Source organism: Vombatus ursinus, unplaced genomic scaffold, assembly GCF_900497805.2.
Source record: "Vombatus ursinus unplaced genomic scaffold, bare-nosed wombat genome assembly UNPS02014809.1, whole genome shotgun sequence".
In the NCBI taxonomy this organism is placed as follows: Eukaryota; Metazoa; Chordata; class Mammalia; order Diprotodontia; family Vombatidae; genus Vombatus; species Vombatus ursinus.
The window spans coordinates 12903515-12926714 of record NW_020954587.1 but is presented as its reverse complement, the minus strand read 5'-3'; the positions used below and the strand labels follow the sequence as shown (position 1 = coordinate 12926714).

The 23200-nt window shown below is 36.5% G+C and overlaps 1 protein-coding gene across 1 annotated transcript in view; it reads left to right on the top strand.

Annotated features, from left to right (window-relative positions):
• The first annotated feature begins 7282 nt into the window (after window positions 1-7282).
• Window positions 7283-23200, top strand: part of RSPH1 (radial spoke head component 1) — a 40401-nt gene continuing 24483 nt past the window's right edge. Inside the window, exons 1-3 of the mRNA XM_027875463.1 lie at window positions 7283-7336; window positions 14344-14457; window positions 14542-14647. Coding sequence (XP_027731264.1) covers window positions 7283-7336; window positions 14344-14457; window positions 14542-14647 — 274 coding nt within the window. The remainder of the gene's footprint in view (window positions 7337-14343; window positions 14458-14541; window positions 14648-23200) is intronic.

Below are 23200 nucleotides of genomic sequence, written 5' to 3'. Positions count from 1 at the left end.
TCAATGATAAAGACACTTGCTGAAGCTCTATTATTCATCTATTTAAAATGCTTCCACTTGCTTTTGGAGGACATCTTGAGAAGTCTGCAAGTGAACAAGGGAAAGCAATATGCTCTGTGTGTATAATGCTATGCAAAAACACTATCAACCAGTATTTATTATTAGGTACTAGGTTAAGTGTTGACTATACAAAGAAAGGCAAAAACATGATTCCTGCTCTCAAGGAGCTCATATTTTAATGGAGGAGCATGTGAACAAATATGTACATATAAGATATGTACAGTATAGATGGGAAGTACATCTAGGTCCCAATTAGCACAAATAATGAATCTCCTGAAGAAGTCAAATGTATTCATATTAATAATATTCAAAGTTATAATTATGTAAAATATGGTAATTGATTCTAACCCAGTGGAAATATATCATGCGAATTTGAATGATGTGACCATTTCAAAATAATCATTATTTTCACTAATGGGACTTAACAGAAATTCCAGAATGTAGGCACTATCAATGATGGGGAGGAGATAGCGAACAGGAAAGATCTCTTGCAGAAGGTGGGATTTGAGCTGAGTCTTAAAGAGAGCCAGTAGAGCCCAGATATGGAGGTGAGGAAAGAGAGCATTACAGGCATGGGAGACCAGCCAACAAAAAGACATGGAATAGTGTATTTAAGTAATGTAAGCAGGCCAGTGTAGCTGGATATAAAAGTCTGTGGAAGGATAAGAAGTCTGAAAAGGTAGAAAGCTGGGTGGTGGTTGTTGTCCTTCATTCTGGAAGAGGACAACATGACATCACTATGTTAGAGTCAAGCTACAGTCCATCCAACTATGACTGATCAGACCAACATGAGCTTGGAATGCTCTGCTACAAGTTGGGCACAAATAGTCCATGTGAACATTTGGGGTAGAGTCTCTAAATTTGTACATCTCGTGTTTCTTTTTGAGCTACTTCAATTCTGCTTTGCCCATAGAGCATAGCACCTTCTCTGATAATGGGGATATGCCATGGCTAAACAGTTTTGTGCCAGTGTCTCCCATGTCACACAATCAATTCCAAAGTTCTTAAGAGAGGCCTTGAGAGTGTCCTTGTGTTGCTTCTTCTGACCACCATGTGAGTGCTTGCCTGTGATTTCTCCATAAAATACTCTTTTTGACAAGTGCACATTTGGCATTCGAGCGTGACCAGTCCATAGGAGTTGCACTCTTTGTAGTAGAGTTTGAATGCTTGGCAGTTTAGTTTGAGAAAGGACCTCTGTATCTAGTATCTTATCCTGTCAGTTGATCTTGAGAATCTTCCTAAGACAATTCAAATGGAAATGATCCAGTTTCCTGACATGGCACTGGTAGACTGTCCAGGTTTCACAGGCATATGTGAAATGAGGTCAGCACAACAGTTCTGTAGACCTTCAGTTTGGTAATCAGTCTAATATCTCTTCTCTCTCACACTTTCCTTTGGAACCTCTCAAATACTGAGCTAGCTCTGGCAATGCGTGTGTTAACCTCATTATCAATGTGTATATCTTTAGAAAATATATTGTCAAAGTAAGTGATCTTATCCACAGCATTCAAAACTTCTCCATTTGCTGGAACTGATGGTTCCACACATGGATGGTGTGGTGCTGGTTGATGGAGCACCTGTATTTTCTTGGTGTTAATTTTTAGGCAAAAATTAACATAAGCAACAGAGAACTGATCTACGCTTTGTTGTATCTCAGCTTCAGAGGTTTCATTGAGTGTGCAATTGTCTGTGAAAAAAGTCACACACACATACCAAGTCTCCCTTGACTTTAGTCTTGGCTTGTAACCTTTTCAAAGTTAATTTACTGTAGTGTGGTAGCTTGACCTTGTTTTCATTGAAGGCATCTGACAATATCACTGAAAACATCATGCTAAAAAGCATGGGAGTAAGTGTAGAATTATATGCATAAAGGTAATAATTGAACCCCCATGAGCTAAGATATTATCAAAGAGTGAATATCATATCATGGAGGGAAAAGAGAAAAAGACTCAGGACAAAGACTTGAGGCCAACTGATGGTTAATAGGTATGAACTGAATCAAGAATCAGAAAAGGGAACCTTAATAGTGAAATTAAGCAAACAATAACAAAGTGTTTTCCTAAATGATTTATATTTCATGGAACTCTGTATTTATGTTCAATAAGAAAGAGAAAACACACTATCTCAAATGAAACAATGATGATAGCAGGCACTGCAAAAGATAGGTGTCTACCCTGATAGGTAGGCACCCAATAGCCAGCAATCAAAGATCCTAAGATGTTCTCCAAAGATGTGAGAGAATTCCAAATTCCTACAATTAAGCTTCTTCTGAAAGAGAACAAAAAATATTTTTAAAGTAAGATGGTTGCTACTTTACTTTTAAAAATTAAAATACATTAATACATTACAAACACATGCATTATTTCTGCAAAATGTGGGATTTGTTTCCAAAGAATTTTTTTCTTTTATTTTAAATTTGAAATTATGCATTCCTTTTCATAAAACATACAAATGTAAAGAGGACCTAAGTAGTTGCAGCAATATAAGGCTCTCAGGAGAGAACCAAGTCACCATCTGTTAGAGAGGTATTTATTTTACAATTAGCAAAAGGTAAGAGAATACTTGTTGAAATGTTTGCATGGACTCAAGAATATAAACTAAAGCTTCAGTTTGAAGACATTTATTGAAGTCCCCAGTAGGCTGGGCATTAAGTGAAGAAGTCTTTGGTTCTTGCAACACACAAAACAAGGAAAAACATGAAACAGATCTCAGTTCTATGTATTCCATTTTGGCTTCTGCAATGGTAGTGGCAGAGTAGAGGGAGAGGAGACAGAGGGTGTTCTTAGGGAAATTGAGATCTATAATTTTTTACATTTTTGCTACAACTGAAACTAGAAGACAAAAGTTGTAATTAATGGAAAGATGATTCATAGGTCCTCCTTGGAGAAGCAAGTCACCTTTCTAAGTTACCAAGAGACCACTTAATTGGATAGTCACTTTATATTGAAGTACTCATGATAAGCATTTATAAAAAGACTACCATGAAAGTAATATAGTTTATATACCAACATCTACTGCATCAGATGAGATGGTAGAGAAATTCTCCAAAGAATTCAATCAGATCTCCCAAATTAAATTAACTAATACTCAATGATTTTGATGCAAAAGTGGGCAGAGAAGAGGACTGTGAAAAATATTTTGAAAAATATGGTTCAGGAATTATGAATGAAAGAAGCCAAAGACTAAAAGAAAAACACTACATCATCACATCTATGAATCATGAATACTCTTTTTCAAGATGGAGGTGGGAAGGTCCTAGACACAAGCCCCAAGCGTCAAATAGAATCTCTGTCTCTGTCTCTCTGTCTCTCCTCCCACCTCCCACCTCCCACCTCCCACCACACAAACACACACAGACACACACACAGACACAGACACACACACAATTGGTTATATATGAACAAACAGGAAAAGACTGGGAGTCATTTCTAAATTAGTTGTCTTTGTACAATCTGATCATAAATTTATTATGGTAAAGATAAAAATCGATAGAAAATTCACATAAGAAAAAAACAAAGCATGAAATTAGTAGTTCCAACTTGCCCTATGTGAATAAAATGTTGCTAATGAAAAACAGGAAGTGGCTAAAGGTATTGACACATCACAGATGATCATACTTCCTATGGCAGTTCAATTCCTGTAAATAAATCTGGAAACTACCTTGGATGGCCAACACATGATCTCTTTGCCAAATGGAGAAATATAGGAGCCAAAGGCAATGTCAGTTTAGAATATAAATTTATTTGTAAAATCCTACAAAGAATTCTTTCAATTCAAATTAAGAAACATTTATTAAAAATCTACTATGTGCATTACACTGTGCTGGGTGCTAGGGATAGAAGCATACTATCCTCAAGAAGTTTACATTTTCAGCCAAGATGGTGGAGTAGGAGAAAGCAGTACAATCCATCTTACTCCCTTCCCCCACATACACATACATAGCTACTCCAAGAAGACCTATAAAATGCATTAAGATGAATCCTGATCATGAAATCATTCCGCCCCCCCCCCCCAAAATCATAGTGGATCTTTCTTTTCAGTCCACATTATCATAATGAGATGGACAAGGTCTCTGGACACTGAGAATAGGATTTGCTGTGCAGGACCTTATAGTGTGGAGACTAAGCTAAGGTTGCCATCTAAGACTATAAATTACAAAGAGGTGCCAACCTGCATTAGTGGAGGTAGTTTTTTCATCCAGAAGTTTCATATACTGATGATCATGGGTCCATGTTATTTACCAAGTTATGCCACACAAGTATTTGTTTTAGAAATGAAAAAAAAACTTACATAATTCATTCAATCACAAAATAGAAGTTTAAAAACAAAATGGAGTTATTTAGGCTATGCTAACAAAGTTATTCTCACTATAGCAGGAAAATTCAAAGAGAAAAATTCCATTCAAAAGAACTACAGAATGTCTATAATACTTGGAAATCCATAATGTACAAAGGAAAATGAATGCAACAATTCCGGGACACCTAGGTGGTACTGTGGATAGGGCATGGAGTCAGGAAGACTTATCATTCTGAGTTCAAATCTGGCCTAGACATTGCTGTGTGACTCTGGGCAAGTCACTTAATCCTGTTTGCATCACTTCCCTCATCTGTAAAATGAGCAGTGTCTTTGCCAAGAACACCCTAAATCGGGTCATGAAGAGGTGGATATGACCAAACTGAACAAACTATTCCTAAATAAAGACAGATATTAATCATTCCTTATTGAGCCATGAATATATAGTAAAAACAACAATACAACCCAAATTAGTTTTCTTTTTCAGACTATATAATAAACTACTAAAAGATTACTTTATAGAACCAGAAAAAATGATTTAAAAAATTCATCTGGAAGAACAAAAGTTCAAGAATCTCAATAGAAATAGTGCACTAGTACAAGATAAAAGAATTGTGACTAGAGAATAATTCTTGAGGAAAAAGACATAGGGCTTTCCTTAGACTGCAATTCCAATATAAACCAACAATTTGTTATGGCAACCAATAAAAGCTAATGTGATTTAGGATATACTAATATAAGTAGGAACACTGAGGTTTTAGAGCTTCAAAGCACTTAGGCTTTTCTGCTGACAGATTTGCATAATAAAGGCACGAATTTTAACTAAGTGGGTCTCCTTAGCTTACCTTTTGTTCTGGCTTAAATTTCTTCACCACAAAGCCTGAGAGGATTTTGTGAATATGTAAGATTGTCAGCATTCTAAATTAGATTGTTATCTGTAATGGAAGGCTTTGATTTCCTACCCTGATAAAGGGTTTGCAATGAAGAGATTTAATCTTAGACTGGTAAGAGCTATTAATCAGTTCTTAGGGAGATATTCCTTAGGGACCTCATTCCAACTGACTGAAGCTGACTTGGTTTAGCTGAGCCTGAGGAGATGAGCCCCTGGGACAGTAGTACTAAGGCACACCAGTAAAGATTATAGGGCAAAAACTGTGTGGTGAGGTCAACAGAACCCATGAGAGAAGAGATGCTATGTCCAGATAGGACCAGAAATAGTTCCAGAGAGTTCAATAGAGATGGCATGCCTAGCAAGGAGTTGACCTAGTGACAGCAGTGTGATGACACGATCAGAAGGCATCAGGGATCCTACAGGGCAGGGGTATGAGTTGCCCTCCACATATATGCCCAATGTGTACATTAATCTGAATGCACGCTTACTTTCTCTACTGATGATGTGTATATTTGTGTGCCCTAGTTTATGAGGGGAATGTTCTATTGTAGATCTTCTTACTAGGCAGATTCATTAACTATTTTTGCTCTAAAATAATTCTGTTTTCTAGGTGAGGAAAAAAGTAAATACCTTAGTGGATATGGACCCATAGAGTATTTTGAACTTGGAGATCTGGAATCAGAGAATTGGCACCAGAGATATCAATGCACCATGATTAGTAAATATAAGTAGTGTTTAGTATTAAACACAGTAAGTAACATTTTGCTACGATCAACTATGATTGACTTAGCTCTTCTCAGCAATACAACGATCTGAGACAATTCCAAAAGACTCATGAAAGAAAATGCTACCCACATCTGGAGAAAGAACTGATGGAATCTGAATGCATATCGACTCATACTATTTTTACTTTTTTTTCGTGTTTTTTTCTCTTTTGTTCTGTTTCTTCTTTCACAATATAACTAATGTGGAAATATGTTTTATATGACTGCACATGTATAACCTATATCAGATAGGAGAGGGAGGGAGGGAAAAAATTTGGAACTCAAAATCTTGTAAAAAGTGAATGTTGAAAATTGTCTTTACAATTAATAATAAAATTAGTTGTTAATAATTACAAGAAAATACTATTTACATGAAAAAATAGTGTTCAGAACCAGAAAGGTGATTATCCTGTATTCTGCCCAGGTCAGACGACATGTAGATTATTGTCTTTTATTCTAGGTTCCAAGTGTTAGGATGGACATTGACAAATGAGAGTTCACAAAGGTAGAGCACCCGAGTGATAGAATTGGAGATGACGTTATATAGGATGCACTGGGGATTTAGGGACTGGGGCTATTTAGTCCAGAGAATAGAATATTTAGAGGTGTCATGATTATTGTCTTTAAGTATTTTGAAGGATTGTTTTATGTGGAAGATGGGTTAGATTTGTTTTGCTTGACTCTGGAGAGCAGAACCAGGAATCGTGGATGGAAGTTAGAGAGGCAGATTTAGGTTCCACGTAAGAACAATTTCCTAATATTTAGAGCTGTCCCAAAACTGTTGCTCTGGGAGAGTTTACAGTAGTTTTGGGGGAAGGGAGTCAAGAAGAGCCTAGGTATGCACCTCTAAGAATCTGTTCTATTTCTGAGTCTACACAGGTTTTTGCTTCTTTCTCTGCTCTCTCTACTTCCCTCCCTATTTAGCTTCCTTTGGGGCAGTCAGGAAAACAAGGCCTGTCTCCGTTGCTATGGCAACCGCTGTATTTCCATCACTGCCTGCTCCTCCCAGCCAACCAGTCCCCCTCTCTTCCCCCACTTTTTGTATCCATTGTTCTCTTTCAGCCCCTAGGTTTTGGCCACGCCTCTTCCTACCTCAGACTACAAACACTTTCTCCTCCTCCCCAGGAAAGGAGATCCAGAGGTTGGGAGGTGACTAGTACAGGGGTGAAGGCGCGAGCCCCCTTCTCCTCACAGCGAGGTGACTGTTAACAGAAAAGTGTCGGTCTGCAGGGACTAAACCTGCAGGAGGCAGGACTGTGGTGGTGATGAAGTCATGTCGGATCTGGGCTTTGAGGAGATAGAGGAGGAGAGGGAGAACTATCTCGGGGTGAGGATGAGGATTATGGCTTCAGGGTGAGGGAAAGGCGGCGGGGGCATTTGCGCCAGTTGAGCTTTGGACAATACCGCCGCCCCTTTCTCTTGGATACTCCTGGGCTTATTAACAGGGTTAATAATAACACTGTTAGGCGTTGAGCTCTGGTTTGCCCCCTGACTTTCTAACAACTCCCCCGCTGCCTCCTGACCTTTTCTGCAACATCAGCTCTTGCCGGCGCTTACTTGTGAGCAAGTCCAAAAGGATCTCTCTTTGTATCTGTCTGTCTTCCCTCCCTCTATGGTCTCAACTCCCAATGGGTTCAATTTTTGGTGTGGGAAAGGAGAGAGTGCTGAACTTTCCCTCTGAAGCTTGGATTCTGGAGGCCTGAATTTTTATTGGCCACTTGAGAGTGTTTCTTGAACTTGTGCTTTTACTTCTCTGGTCCTCTCTGTGAGAGTGTATAAGACCCACCCTTTGGAAGAGCCCTTTAACCATTAGTGACAGGTGGTGTCGGGGTGGATGATATCCAACCTATGGAGCTCCCGTTGACCTTTGATTTCCCCAAAAGGCCAATGATCACCACTCACTTTTCTTTTACCCTCTCCGTACTGTTTCCCAATCCCTCTTCCCTTTTCTTCCTAAGCAATACCTATTTAAGGCAAAACTTTTAAATTTGGCATTCAAAGTTTTTCATCGTGTGTTACCAGTAATACTTTCTATTTCCTTAATGCTTTTTAAAGCTTGTAAAATGCTCTTAAAATTAGTATTTTCTTTTCCCCCAAATTACATGTAAAAACAATTTTAACATTCTTTTTTCCTCAAATTTTGAGTTCAAATTCTCTCCCTTCCTCCTCCCCCTCCCCTTGAGAAGGCAAGCAATTTGACATAGGTTACACATGTGCAGTCATGCAAAACATATTTCCATGTAAGTCATGTTGTGAAAGAAAACAGACAAAAAAAAAGGAACTATTTAAAGGAAAAGTATGCTTCAACCTGCATTCAGATTCCATCAGTTCTTTTTCTGAAGATGGATATAATTCTTCATGATAAATTCTTCAGAATTGTCTTGGATCATTGCATTGCTGAGAATAGCTAAGTTATTTACAGTTGATCATCATACAATATTGCTGTTACTGTATACAATGTTCTCCTACTTCTGCTCATTTCATTTTGTATCCATTCGTGTTAGTCTTTCCAGGTTTTTCTGAGAGCATCTTGCTTGTCATTTCTTATACCATGATAGTATTTCATCACAATCATATACAACTTGTTCAGCCACTCCCCAACTGATGGACGTTCCCTGAATTTCCAATTCTTTACCATCACTAAAAAGAGCAGGTATAAATATTTTTGTACATGTAGGCCCTTTTCCTTTCTGTTTTTTTTTAATGTCTTTATATAGACATAGTAGTGGTATTGCTGAGTTAAAGGGTATGGGGGTCTATAGCTTTTTGGGTAGAGTTCCAAATTGCTCTCCAGAATGATTGGATCAATTCACAACTCTGCCAACAGGATATTAGTATCGCAATTTTCCTACATCCACTCCCACAAAAATGACACATATCTAATCAATACCTAAACCACTAAGGGATAAAGGAAAGAAAGAGAACCTTACACCAATATTGTTGATAGCCATTTAAGAATTTAAATAAGATCTTGGCAAAAAGACTACAGCAATTTGTCCAAAAAATCATTTACTATGATCAAGTTGCATTTATACCTGGGATTCAAAGATGGTTCATACTGTCTAGCATATTGTAGGTGCTTAATAAATGCTTGATTACTTGAATTCCCAAAGCTAAGATGTGTCAGAGCTGGGACTCATGCCCACATTTCCTGAATTTCAAGTTAAGATCACTGCTGCAAACTACTCCCCTTCTCCAGCTTTATGCTTAAACAAACTAGATCACTCTGCTCCAAGAATACTTCCTATTACCTCCATGACTTTGTTCACAACATTCCCTAGATTTAGAATACTCTTTAGAACATGCCTACAACTTAAGCTTATGTATCCTTAAAGACCTGGATCAAATGCAATCTTTCTGTTGTGATCTAGGCAGTATTATAAGGTTGAAAGAGTATTGGATATGGACAAAGTTAATCCCAGGCTAATTTTCCTCATTTATAAAATGGGATTTATAACCAAACAGGAGATAGAGAACATTATGAAATGCAAAATGGATAATTTTGATTACATTAAATTGAAAAGTTTTTGCACATACAAAGCCAATGCAACCAAGATTAGGAGGGAAGCAGAAAACTGGGAAAGAAGTTTTATAACCTTTTGACCTGGGTTTGAGTCAGTATACTGTTAGATTCAGCCCCTGTCAATCAATTGGTTTAGCATGATGAAACTTGTGGTCTGGGATTTCCCTCCCTGGTTATCTCTCTGCAGGCTTCAGACTGGGCTAAAAGCTGAAATTGAGATGCTCCTTGGCTCCAGGGATCTGAGCCGTATTGCTGACACTTGCTTCTGAACTTTCTCTTCTCTTGGTACATAGGCTAGGACCTGCTTAACATTCCTTACCCTCAAATACTACCCTGGATAAGATTCTTTCCTCAGTCTGTCCCAGATCTGTGATGCAGAACTGAGTAGTGAGTGACAAAGTTGCCAGATGATACCCATTCCTAATACACAGCCTTTCCTATTGGAATGCTTTGAGCTCCTGGTGAGACCCCATTTCTAGTGTACACAGACTTTTCTCTGTCTTCCTCTTTTGACCTGGGATTAAAAAAATTATTCATTTTGACTTGTTTTTTAGATTTCTCCATCAAGATTCAGTCTGGTGCAGTTTTGTTGGGGTGGGGGCTCACTGTAATTCTTCCTGCTACTTTGCCCTATAAAACATTTTTAATGACTCCTGACTTAACCTTGAAAGAAGAGCCCATTTTATTTTATTTTTTAAAAACATTTTTTAATTAATTAATTTATTTTGATTTATCAACAATCACTTCCATATGCTTTTGAGTTTTAAATTTTCTCCCCCTTCCTCCCCACCACTCTCCCCAAGATGGCACACAATCTGATATAGGCTATACATATACATTTCTATTAAACATATTTTCACATTAGTGATGTTGTAAGTAAGAATTAGAACCAATGGGAGAAACCACCAGAAAGGAAACAAAACAACAGAAGAAAAAAAATAGTAAATAGTATGCTTCGATCTGCATTCAAACTCCATAGTTCTTTCTTTGGATGTGGATAGCATTTTCCAACACGACACCTTTGGAGATGTCTTAGATCCTTTTATTGCTGGGAAGGGATAAGTCTATCAATGTTAGTCATTACACAATGTGGCTGTTACCATGTACAATGTTCTCCTGGTTCTGCTCGCTTCATTCAGCATAAGACCATACAAGTCTTTCCAGGTTTTTCTGAAGTCAACCTGTTCATCATTTCTTACAGCACAATAGTATTCCATTACATTCATGTACTACAACTTGTTCAGTCATTCCCTAATTGGTGGGCATCCTCTCAATTTCCAATTCTTTGCTACCACAAAAAGAGCTGCTATACATATTTTTGTACGTGTGGGTCCTTTCCCCATTTGTATGATCTCTTTGGGATATAGCCCTAGAAGTGCTATTGCTGGGTCAAAGGGTGTGCACATTTTTATAGCCCTTTGGGCATAGTTCCAAATTGCTCTCCAGAATGATTGGATCATTTCACAATTCCACCAACAATGCATTAGTGTTTCAATTTTCCCACATCTTCTCCAACATTGATCATTTTCCTGTTTTGTTGTGTTGGCCAATCAGGTAGGTGTGATGTGGTACCTCAGAGTTGTTTTGATTTGCATTTCTCTAATCAATAGTGATTTGGAGCATTTTTTCATATGGTTATAGTTGGCTTTAATTTCTTCATCTGAGAACTATCTGTTCATATCCTTTGATCATTTATCAATTGACTTGTATTCTTATAAATTTGACTTAATTCTCTATATATTTTAGAAATGAAGCTAGAAGAAACCATTTTTAAAATACCAATATTCTACTGGTTGTACTGCCAGTCTCTAGTCTCCAAAGAAATACTGCCAGTCTCTAGTCTCCAAAGAAAATCATTCAAAAGGCAATAGAGATATGCATGGTGGATGTGGGAAATTATGACACATGACAAGGAACTCTGAAGAACTAAAGAATGGAATCATGAATGGTAGAACAAGATGGGTCAGTCACTTGGTCAGACTGAAGGATGGACAGCTTTTGTGCTCCATTGAAATGCTTTCAACATCAAGAGAAAGTTGTGAAGGTCCTCAGCACATTGGACAAATCTCATTTGGCACCTGTACAGTAAGACACATACAGGGGTCACAAAAGTGGGCAGGAATGAATAGGCTGTGCTCTGTATCATGGGAAGAAACATCTACACTGATGTATGTTAGTGATCTTTCAGCTGTATGTAGGATGGATTGGAGGGGAGAAAAACTAGACATCGTTTTCCATGCTTCTCCTTTGAAATTACATTACAGAAATTCTCATGCTTAGTGGGTGGCAGGACCAGTGGCCAGAGCTGTGTCTCTATGGGTAGTCATCCTTAAAAAGAGTCCAAAGTGTTAGCTGTGCTATGGTTGCTCCCCTGGTTGGTGTTCACTCCTTAAATGTATATGGGATCCTATAAATTTGGAATCTCCCTCTAACATTGCAAATCCCTGGAATGGTAGCAGGGTGGATAAAGATAGGACTCACCTTCAGAGAATGGTGGGATCATGGATACTAAGCCAGGGATCTAGAATAATCTTTAGATAGAGATGCTCATAACATTCAAAAGGTGCTAAACTAGATGCTGACAGATTCAAATGTCTAGGAGCTTTGTGGTCTTCAAGTATAAGCAAAGTGAGCATTTACTAAAATAAAAAAATGTGTATCCCTATAACCCAGGCTTCCACATTCCTCTCCTCAAATATCTTTAATTTTATTTTTTTCCCTAAGGCGTCAGAATTTTTAGGTTGAAAGTAAGATTGTTGTAAAATAGAGATAGTCATTTACTAGCATTTTTGTTTGTTTGCTTTATTTTGTTTTGTTTTTGTAATCTAGAGGCCACTGTTGGGAATTCCAGGGACTTTTCACCTGGAAGATGATATTTCTGTCTGTTTTTAATCTAGCCTTAGAAGGAAAGTAGAGAATGACCTACATTTCTGTCTAATAGTTTGGAAGACTTTTGGACAAGACAGACCATTGGAAGAGGGAACAAGTACAACTTAAGAAACTGGTTCTGATGCTTTTTACAAATGTTCATTTTTTTATTGAGACATGAAAAAGGTTCAGATTCTCAGAGACTCAAATATTTAACAACTAGGTTGTTGTTGTTTGTACTTCATTTTCAAAGTGAACAAATCACATCATGGGGTGATGTCTTAACTTGTGTGTGAATTGGATTTAAGTGAGGCAGAGTCACACAAAGTCATCAGCCTCACTCTGTCTTCCAAAATCATCACAGTCCAGTGGCAAGACTAAAGTCAAGACAGCTGGTGATGGCCCAGGATGAAGTGGATGACCTTGGTGTCTTCAATGTCTGACCAAGCTTTAAGGGCTCCATAGCACCTGCTTAAGCCACCTTCATAGCCTTGGGAACAAATTGTTCTCACCTACCTATTCCACTAGGGGCAGTCTTCACATACTCGGAGTAGATACTCCCCTAACTGAATGAAAGGTTTGAGGGTCAGCTACCCTCAACCTGGTTTAGCCTGTCTGCCAAAATGGCTTACTGGAGTGTGGCTGCAGTGCATGCTACAGCTTCTTGGAGGTGAGAGTTGAGTGCCTGATAGATACCAAAGGTGGATGAGCAGGCCAGACTCACACCAGAGATGTCCTTAAACACCACATACACCCTTCACAACTAGTAAGTAAGTGTCAAAGGAGGGATTTGAACCCAGATCTTTCTGACTCCAAATTCAATACATAGTCCATTATGTTATACTGACCTTTTAAACATGTTCTTTGGGGTTCCTCAATGGTTATATGTTGATGGCAGCCTATTCCCTTTCACATTCTGGTAAACTTCATAGAGCATGTTTTGTAGTGTTCTAGGTATTACTTTGATTAGTACAATTTTATCTTTTAATGTGAGTAACTTTATCTTTTTTTTTTTTGTCATAGAGTAAGTAGTAGATCTGAGAGTCAAATCCAGGTTCTGTGACTCCACATTCAATGTATTTTTTTCTTTTGCACCTCTCATTTTCCATAACATTGGTCAACATCTTAGATAAGCATAGGGCTTCTTGTTTTGTATCTTATTTAACACTGAAAGTAGGTTATTGAATAAAGACACCTCTGTAGTTGTGTATTGTATAATTTCTATACATTTTGTACATGGAATCATATAATTTTTATACATGTGAGAGATCCCTTGTCTGAGTAAAGTCTTCAAGTCTTTTGTTCTACTGAGCTAAATGCTTTTAGAAAACCAAATAAATGTGGAAATGTTTTGCATGACTGCACATGTATAATCTATATCTAATTGTTTGCCTTCTAAAAGTGGGGTAAGGGAAGGGAGGGAGAGAATTTGGAACTCAAAATTTTCAAAAACAAATGTTAAAAATTTTTTGTTTGCTTGTAATTGAGAAAAAATAAAAATAAACAACATTAAAAAAGAAAACCAGTTAAATGCATGTAGTGAATGATAGATATAGCAAAAATCTCATATCACTACACTTCATTCAAGTGTGTACTTATTATCAGGAAAGGATCTGATATGAGTTACCTATTCTTAAGTGTGAGTGCAGTTCATTGTGTTATCTCTGGGTGCAGTTTAATTTTTATTTCTGATTATGGGGGAAAAAAGCTTTGTGTTAACTAAAAGAAATTTCAGGTATCAATTACCACGTGAAAAAACGTGTTTTGGGGAATAGGGGAGCCCTTCTGAAGCTCCCTGAAATTATACACCATACGCTCCTTCTTCTACCAGCCTTGCTAATATTTTGTACAGTCAATATTTTAAAAATACTTTTCAATAACTTACTCTTCACTAATTCATCTATTTAATAAATCAATTCACTTTGCTTATCTCATTTCTTCAGGAATATGAAGGAGACCGCAATGAGGCAGGTGAACGACATGGAAAAGGGAAGGCAATATTGCCCAATGGGGATATATATGATGGATATTATGAATTTGGTAAAAGACATGGTCAGGTAAGAATGAATATGTTATCTGACTTTTTTTAAATGAGTGTTCTTTGAATTAGACTTAGAAATGACAAGAACAATGTATTTCAGGGGACCTACAGATTTAAGAATGGTGCTCGATACATTGGAGAATACCAACAAAATAAAAAACATGGTCAAGGCTTGTTTATCTATCCAGATGGATCAAAATATGAAGGTAGAATTGTATTGTTACATATTATTGTTTCAACATAAGAAAATCAGTTCAATTTTTCTTCTGGTGACTGAACTCATCTGTGAATATTGAAATACATGAGAAACTCCAAATTCTTTGGTTCAGTCAGTCAAAAGTAATTTATTGAGTACCTACTTTGTACAATATCCACTGTGGGAAATAACAGACAAAAATATAATTCCTTCCTTCAAGGACTTTGCGATCTAGCCAGTGAGACAGGATCTCTAAATATAAAAAGATAGCTAGCAATATAAAGTAACATTTAGTAAATAGCAAAAAAAATAATTGCTTTAAAAATTCATTTTGGGTTTGTGTGTTCAGAGAAGTAAAGAGAAGGACCTGAGGATTTTGAGCAGGTGATTGACCTAATGTAGGAAGAGTTTTAGGCTAATTCTGGGCCAGTGTTGGAGGAAGTGAAGGATGAGTTTCTAAATGTCAAAAGCTGGTACTGAGGTAGAATATAGTTTTGAAGAGAGTCTACGTGAGAATACTATAAGCTATTTATGCTAGAGTTCTCTTTCTCCTCTAAGAAAAGAATTTGTTTAATTCCTTACTTATCTTCTTGATAATTTCATTTTTATTATAGAAGGTAGAGAAAGTATAAGGGAAATTACATTCTAAATCTAATTTTGACCCACAAAGAACTAGTTGGTGAAGGAATGTCAAGAAATATGAAAGGAAACAACTCTGCTGTTTTTAAACTCAACATGTCCAAAATATAGCCCATTATCTTGACCCTCAACCCTACCCCTCTTCCCAATTCCCCTGTTTTGAGGGTGGCATTTTTTCCCCCAGGCCTGCAAGTTTGTAGCCTTGGAGTAATTCTTTACATTTCTTAATGTTAACAATTAGCATCTTAATAATTCTTAATCTGCCTCCTCACACATATTGCTATGTCTTGTAGATCCTGCTTCCTTATTTCATATTGATACCCTTCTTTTTTTTCACTTGCCTAAACTATTGCAACAACCTCCTGATTGGTTGGTTTCCTTTACTCAAGTCTCCCTCCTTTTCGATGCATTCTTCTCAGTGAAACACAGTCCCCCAAAGTAATGTTTCCAAAGCATAGGTCTGACTATGTCTGTCCCTTGCTCAAGAAGTTGAAGGTTTTCTCTTGCTCCCAGGATCAAATATAAGGGTCATGTTTTACATTTAAAACTGTTCACAAGCTAGATCCAGTTTGCCTTTGCAGTTTCATTACACATCATTCCTCTTCAAGAGCTCAATGTTCCAGCCAAAGTGGTGTTTTAGCTGTTTCTTACAGAGACTGTTCCATCTACCCTCTTGGTACTCCTTCTATGCCTTGGATGTATGCCCTGTTCATCTTCACATCCTGGAATCCAAGGCTTGTCTTCAAAATTCAGCTCAAGCTCTACCTCCTACCTGAGACCTTTCTTGGAACTCTCTACCCTTCTACTTGCCACCCACCTCTGTTTGTGCATTTGTGTGTGCAGCATATGCTTATATATGTTTTTTGCTATAAAATTTTAATTGGTATCTTTCATTTTTATACCACTCTCATTTCTTTCTTTTTGAATTTTATTTTTATTTTTCCAAGAAACAAGCCTTTATTTCATTAATTTGTCTACCCTAAAACCTCTAACCCTAGTACCCAATAAGCAATTTTTAAAAAAAATCAATGCACCTCCCTCCACATCGCTCAATATATATATAGCTGTATGCCCATGAAAACAAATTTCCATATGAGCAATATTTGAAAACATTTTTTTTTATATTTTAAGTTCATTACCTCTATCAAGAGTGAGTTGAATGTTTTGTCTCATTCTTTTGGAGTTTTGATTTATCATTGTTTTGACCAAAGTTCTAAAATTTTTCAGAACTTTTTTCTCTGTAATGTTACAATTCTATAAATTATTCCAATAGTTCTACTTACTTTGCTCCTCATCAGTCAATAAGTTTTCCCAGTTTCATTTGAAATTGTCAATTTCATAATTTCTTATTGCATATATATACCAGTCAGTCAATAACCATTTATTAAGTACTTACTATGTGCCTGTTCTAAGCAAGGAAGATTCAAAGAAAGGCATTGTTTCGGATAAGGCTGCTCTATAAATATGGATTAGAAAAAGAGATAAGCAGGGAAATTTTATCATGTTTATTATGTTTAAATAGATAACAGATAATAAGTAGATAAAATAGATAACAAATCAATACCAATACATAATATATGTATACTTGATGACATATCTAAATACTTAAAACAAAAGTTAATTGAATTGAAGGGAGAAACAGTAAAACTACAATAGGGGGGAGAACTTAATTTATTCTTTCAGATATAATCAAATCTAACCAAAAGATAAAAAAGATAGAAATTGAGTACCTGAAAAGAACTTTAGAAAAGTTATCTATGATAGATCTCCAAAAATTACTGGATTGATATAGAAAAATTTTGTGTACTTCTCACCTGTACATGGTAACTTGACAAAATTGACAATGTATTGGGACATAAAGACCCCACCCAAAATGCAGAAATGCAGAAGTATTTAAATATCACTTACTTATCATGATGCAATAAAAAATATATTCTGTTTTAATTCAATGTCTGTTTAATTCAATTTGACCAATGTTTTGGTCAAATACAAGGGGGAAAAGATAACAATCACCACTCACACACATGAGTATGTCATTCCAGACCTCTAGCAATAAAAAGCCAATTCACTTCAACAAACTCCTCTTATGTGGCAAGTGAGAAACAGTGTAGTCTAGCAGAGAGAAAGAACCAGGACCACAGAAACAGCAAATTTTGGGTACAAAGACTGCCTCTGACCTTGGGTGAGGTAAAACCTTTGGGTGTCCCCAATTAACCCTACTATATTATGTTTTTTTTTTGTTTTTATTTTATTTTTAATTAATTTTTTTTTATTTATCAACAACCACTTCCATAAGCTTTTGAGTTTTAAATTTTTCTCCCCCTCCCTCTCCTCCCTTCCCAATGCAATCTGATATAGGCTCTACATATTTATTACTATTAAACATATTTTCACATTAGTAATGTTGTAAGGAAGAATTAGAACTAATAGGAGGAACCACCAGAGAGAGAAAACAAAACAAAATGGAAGAAAAAAAATAGCAAATAGTATGCTTCGATCTGCATTCAAACTCCATAGTTATATCTCTGGATGGGCATAGCATTTTCCATCATGAGGCCTTTGAAGATGTCTTAGATTCTTGCATTGCTGAGAAGGGCTACGTCTATCAATATTAGTCATTGCACAACGTGGCTGTTACCATGTACAACATTCTCCTAGTTCTGATCACTTCACTCAGCATCAGTCCATACAAGTCTTTCCAGGTTTTTCTGAAGTCTGCCTGCTCATAATTTCTTATAGTACAATAGTATTCCATTACATTCCTATACCACAACTTGTTCAGTCATTCCCTAATTGATGGGCATCCTCTCAATTTCCAATTCTTTGCTACCACAAAAAGAGCTGCTATACATATTTTTGTACATGTGGGTCCTTTCCCCATTTGTATGATCTCTTTGGGATATAGCCCTAGAAGTGCTATTGCTGGGTCAAAGGGTGTGCACATTTTTATAGCCCTTTGGGCATAGTTCCAAATTGCTCTCCAGAATGGTTGGATCATTTCACAACTCCACCAACAATGCATTAGTGTTTCAATTTTCCCACATCTCCAACATTGATCATTTTCCTGTTTTGTTGTGTTGGCCAATCAGGTAGGTGTGATGTGGTACCTCAGAGTTGTTTTGATTTGCATTTCTCTAATCAATAGTGATTTGGAGCATTTTTTCATATGGTTATAGTTGGCTTTAATTTCTTCATCTGAGAACTATCTGTTCATATCCTCTGATCATTTATCAATTGACTTGTATTCTTATAAATTTGACTTAATTCTCTATATATTTTAGAAATGAAGCCCTTATCAGAGACACTGGTTGCAAAAATTCTTCCCCAATTTTCTACTTTCTTTCTAATCTTGGTTGCATTGGCTTTGTGCAAAAACTTTTCAATTTAATGTAATCAAAGTTATCCATTTTTCATTTCATAATGTTCTCTATCTCCTGTTCAGTCATGAATTCTTCTGTTCTCCTTAAATCTGATATGTAAACTATTCCTTGCTCTCCCAGTTTGCTTATAGTATCAGCCTTTATATCTAAATCATGAACTCATTTTGACTTTATTTTGGTATATGGTGTGAGATTTTGGTCTATGTCTAGTTTCTGCCATACTTCCTTCCAGTTTTCCCAGCAGTTTTTGTGAAATAATGAGTTCTTATCCCAGAAGCTGTGGTCTTTGGGTTTATCAAATAATAGATTACTATAGTCATTGACTACTGTGTCTTGAATACCTAACCTATTTCACTGATCCACCACTCTATTTCTTAGCCAGTACCAAGTAGTTTTGATGATTGCTGCTTTATAATACAATTTAAGATCGGCAATGGCTAGGCCACGTTCCCCTGCATTTCTTTTCATTCCCTTGATATTCTGAACCTTTTGTTATTCCAAATGAATCTTGTTTTTACTTTTTCTAGCTCTATAAAATAATTTTTTTGTAGTTTGATTGGTATGTCACTGAATAAGTAAATTAGTTTAAGTAGAATTGTCATTTTTATTATATTAGTTCGGCCTACCCATGAGCAACTTGTGTTTTTCCTATTATTTAGATCTGACTTTATTTGTGTGGAGAGTGTTTTGTAATTGTGTTCATATAGTTCCTGGGTTTGTTTCAGTAGATAGACTCCTAAATATTTTATAATGTCTATAGTAACTTTTAATTTCTCTTTTAATTAATTAATTTCTCTTTTTAAATTTCTCTTTCTATCTCTTGCTGTTGGGCTTTGTTGGTAATATATAGAAATGCCAATGATTTATGTGGGTTTATTTTATAGCGTACAACTTTGCTCAGGTTGTTTATTATTTCAAGTAGTTTTTTACATGATGCTCTAAGATTCTCTAAGTATATCATCATATCATCTGCAAAGAGTGATAGCTTTGTTTCTTCTTTGCCTATTCTAATACCTTCAATTTCTTTTTCTTCTCTTATTGGTAAAGCTTACGTTTTGAGTGCGAAATTGAACAACAGTGGTGATAATGGAAATCCTTGTTTCACCCCCGATCTTATTGGAAATGCTTCTAGCTTGTCCCCATTACATATGATGCTTGCTGAAGGTTTTAGGTAGATGCTATTTATTATTTTAAGGAAGATTCCATTTATTCCTATGCTCTCTAGTGTTTTTAATAGGAATGGGTGTTGTATTTTGTCAAAAGCTTCTTCTGCATCTTTTGAGATGATCATGTGGTTTCTGTTAGTTTTGTTGTTGATATGATCAATTATGCTGATAGTTTTTCTAATGTTGAACCAGCCCTGCATTCCTGGTATAAATCCTACTTGGTCATTGTGTATTATTCTTGTGATAAGTTGCTGCAATCTATTTGCTAATATTTTCTTTAAAATTTTTGCAATTATATTCATTACTTTTTGTTGTTGTTGTTGTTTTTTTTTGCTAAGCAATGGGGTTAAGTGACTTTCCCAGGGTCACACAGCTAGTAAGTGTCAACTGTCTGAGGCCGGATTTGAACTCAGGTCCTTCTGACTTCAGGGCCAGTGCTCCATCTACTGTGTCACCTACCTGCCCCCCCCCAATTAACCCTACTATATTATGGAACATTACATGCTCTACATTGATAGTGAGAGTTTGCTCAATTGGAGTTCCCTATAAAGATGAACTCTCTGGTTGACTCCCCCTGCCCCAATGTTAGCAGCTGGGAATACAAAGAAATTTTTTAAAATTGCACAATGTAAATAAATATGAAGTAATTTGGAAGAAGGTTGTAAGCACTAATGATCAGGGGAATCAAAGAAAGGCCTCATGTGGGAAGGGAGTACTTGAGCCAAACTTTGAATGAAGGTAGTGGGTCTAAGAGATGTAAGAGAGGAAAGAGAGTACTCCAAGAATGGTGGGTAGTCTGTGCAAAGACCCAGAGCCTGAAAATAGAATTTCTTATATAGGAATAACAAATAGACAAGTTAAGCAAGGTTATAGATTGAGGGTGAGGCTTAGGTGTAAGCCAGATTGTGGAGGGCTTTAACTGGTAGCAGAGAGGCAATGGGGAATCATTGAGGCTTTTAGAGCAGGAAGGAGAATAGTCAGATTTGAACAAAATTGCCATTTGTAGTAATAGATGTAGATGGTTTTTTCCTTTTTAATTAATTTTATTTTCATTTTACAAATATTCTCTTCCTCCTCACTTCACCTCCTTCTTCACACACACTGGAAAAAAATAAAATAAAAGAAATGCCCTTGTAACAACTATTATATAGTCAAGTAAAAAAAATGATCCCACTAGCCATGTCCAAAAATGTATTTCTCATCCTATATCTTGAGCCTGTCATCTTTCTGTCAAGAGGTAAGTGGCATGGTTCTTCATCAATCCTCTGAAACTTATCAGAGTTTTTAAGTCTCTTTATAATGTTGTTATTGTATAAGTTGCTCTGGTTCTGCTCACTCCATTCTGCATCAATTCATGCAGTCTTCTCAGATTCCTCCAAGCCAATCCCATTCATCATTTCTAATAGCACAATAATATTGTATTACATTCATAAACCATAATTTGTTCAATCATTTCCCAATTGATGGACATCTCCTTTGTTTCCAATTCTTAACTGCTATACATAGTTTAGTACTCCTTTGGGATTTTAAAAATATTTAGACTCTTTCCCTCTTTCTTTGATCCTCTTTTCTTCTTTCGAAATCATCCAAACATATCCGAGTCATTCCTAGGCCTTTTGTCTAATTATGTTCCCTCTATGACTTCTGATAATGATAGAGTTCTGAGGGACTACACATGTTATTTCTGCATATAACAATGTAAACAGTTAAACCTTGTTTGTTCCTTTATGATTGCTGGCTCATGTTTATCTTTGCATGCTTCTGATGACTACTTTCAAATTTTCTACTTAGAAATCTAATCTTTAGGAAATGCTTGGAAGTCCTCTGTTTCATTAAAGGTATACTTTTTTTTAATTTAAAAAATTTTTTTTAAATTTTTAGGCAATTAGGGTTAAGTGACTTGCCCAGGGTCACACAGCTAGTTAAGTGTCAAGTGTTTGGTCTGAGGCCGGATTTGAACTCAGGTCCTCCTGACTTCAGGACCGGTGCTCTATCCACTGCACCACCTAGCTGCCCCAAAGGTATGCTTCTTTACCCCAGTAGGATTATACTTGTTTTTGCTGGCTAGGTTGTCCTTGTTTGTAATACTAACTCCTTTGCCTTCTGGAATATTATATTCCAAGCTCTTTGCTTCTTTATAGTAGTGGCTGCTAAATCTTATGTGATCCTGATTATTGCTCCTTTGTACTTAAATTCTATCGTTCTGGCTGCTTGTAGAATTTTTTCTCTGACCTGATCTCTCTGGATTTTGGCTAAAACGTTCAGGAGTTTTAAATTTGGGATTTTTTTTTTCATGAAATGACTGGTATATTCTTTTAATTTCTACTTTACCCGCTGGTTGGTTCTAAGATATCTGGGCAATTTTCTTTTATGATTTCTTGAAATATTATGTCTAGGCTTTTTTTTTTTTGATTGTTGTTGTTTGTGACTTTTGAGTAGTCCTATGATTGTTAGAATTTTCTCTCTTTGAGATCCCCAAAGGAAAACTCCTAGGAATATTGTAGCCAAGTTCCAGAGTTCCCAGGTCAAGGAGAAAATATTACAAGCAGCCAGAAGGAAACAATTCAAGTATTGGGGAAACACAATCAGGATAACACAAGATTTAGCAGCTTCTACATTAAGGGACTGCAGGGCATGGAATATGATATTCCAGAGGGCAAATAGATAGGATTACAACCAAGAATCTCCTACCCAGCAAAACTGGGTATAATCCTTCAGGGGGGGAAATGGTCATTTAGTGAAATAGAGGACTTTCAAGCATTCTTGATAAAAAGACCAGAGCTGAATAGAAAATTTGACTTTTCAATACAAGACTCAAGTGTAACATGAAGAGGTAAACAGGAAAGAGAAGTCGTAAGAGACTTATTAAGGTTGAACTGTTTACATTCCTGCATGGAAAGATGGTATTTGTAATTCCTGAGACTTTTGTCAGTATTAGGGTAGTTAGAGGGAAAAAATTATATGTGTGTATATATATATATATATATAGATAGATAGAGGAACAGAGTGAGTTGAAGATGAAAGGGTGATATCTGGAGAATAAAATTAAGGGGTGAAAGAGTATTACACTCACAAGGACAAAGGAAGAGGTAGAATGGGGTAAATTATCTCACATAAAACAGACAAGAAAAGGCTCTTACAGTGGAGGGGAAACAGGGGAAGGTGAGAGGGAGTGAGTGAATCTTATTCTCATAGGATTTGACTTAAGGAGGGTTACATACACACTCAATTCGGTATGGAAATCTGTCTTACCCTACAGGAAAATAGGAGGGGAAGGGGACAAGAGAGTAGGGGGATGATAGAGAGGAGGGAAGATTGGGAAAGGGGGTAATCAGAAGCAAATGCTTCTGAGGAGGGACAGGGTCAAAAGAAAGAATA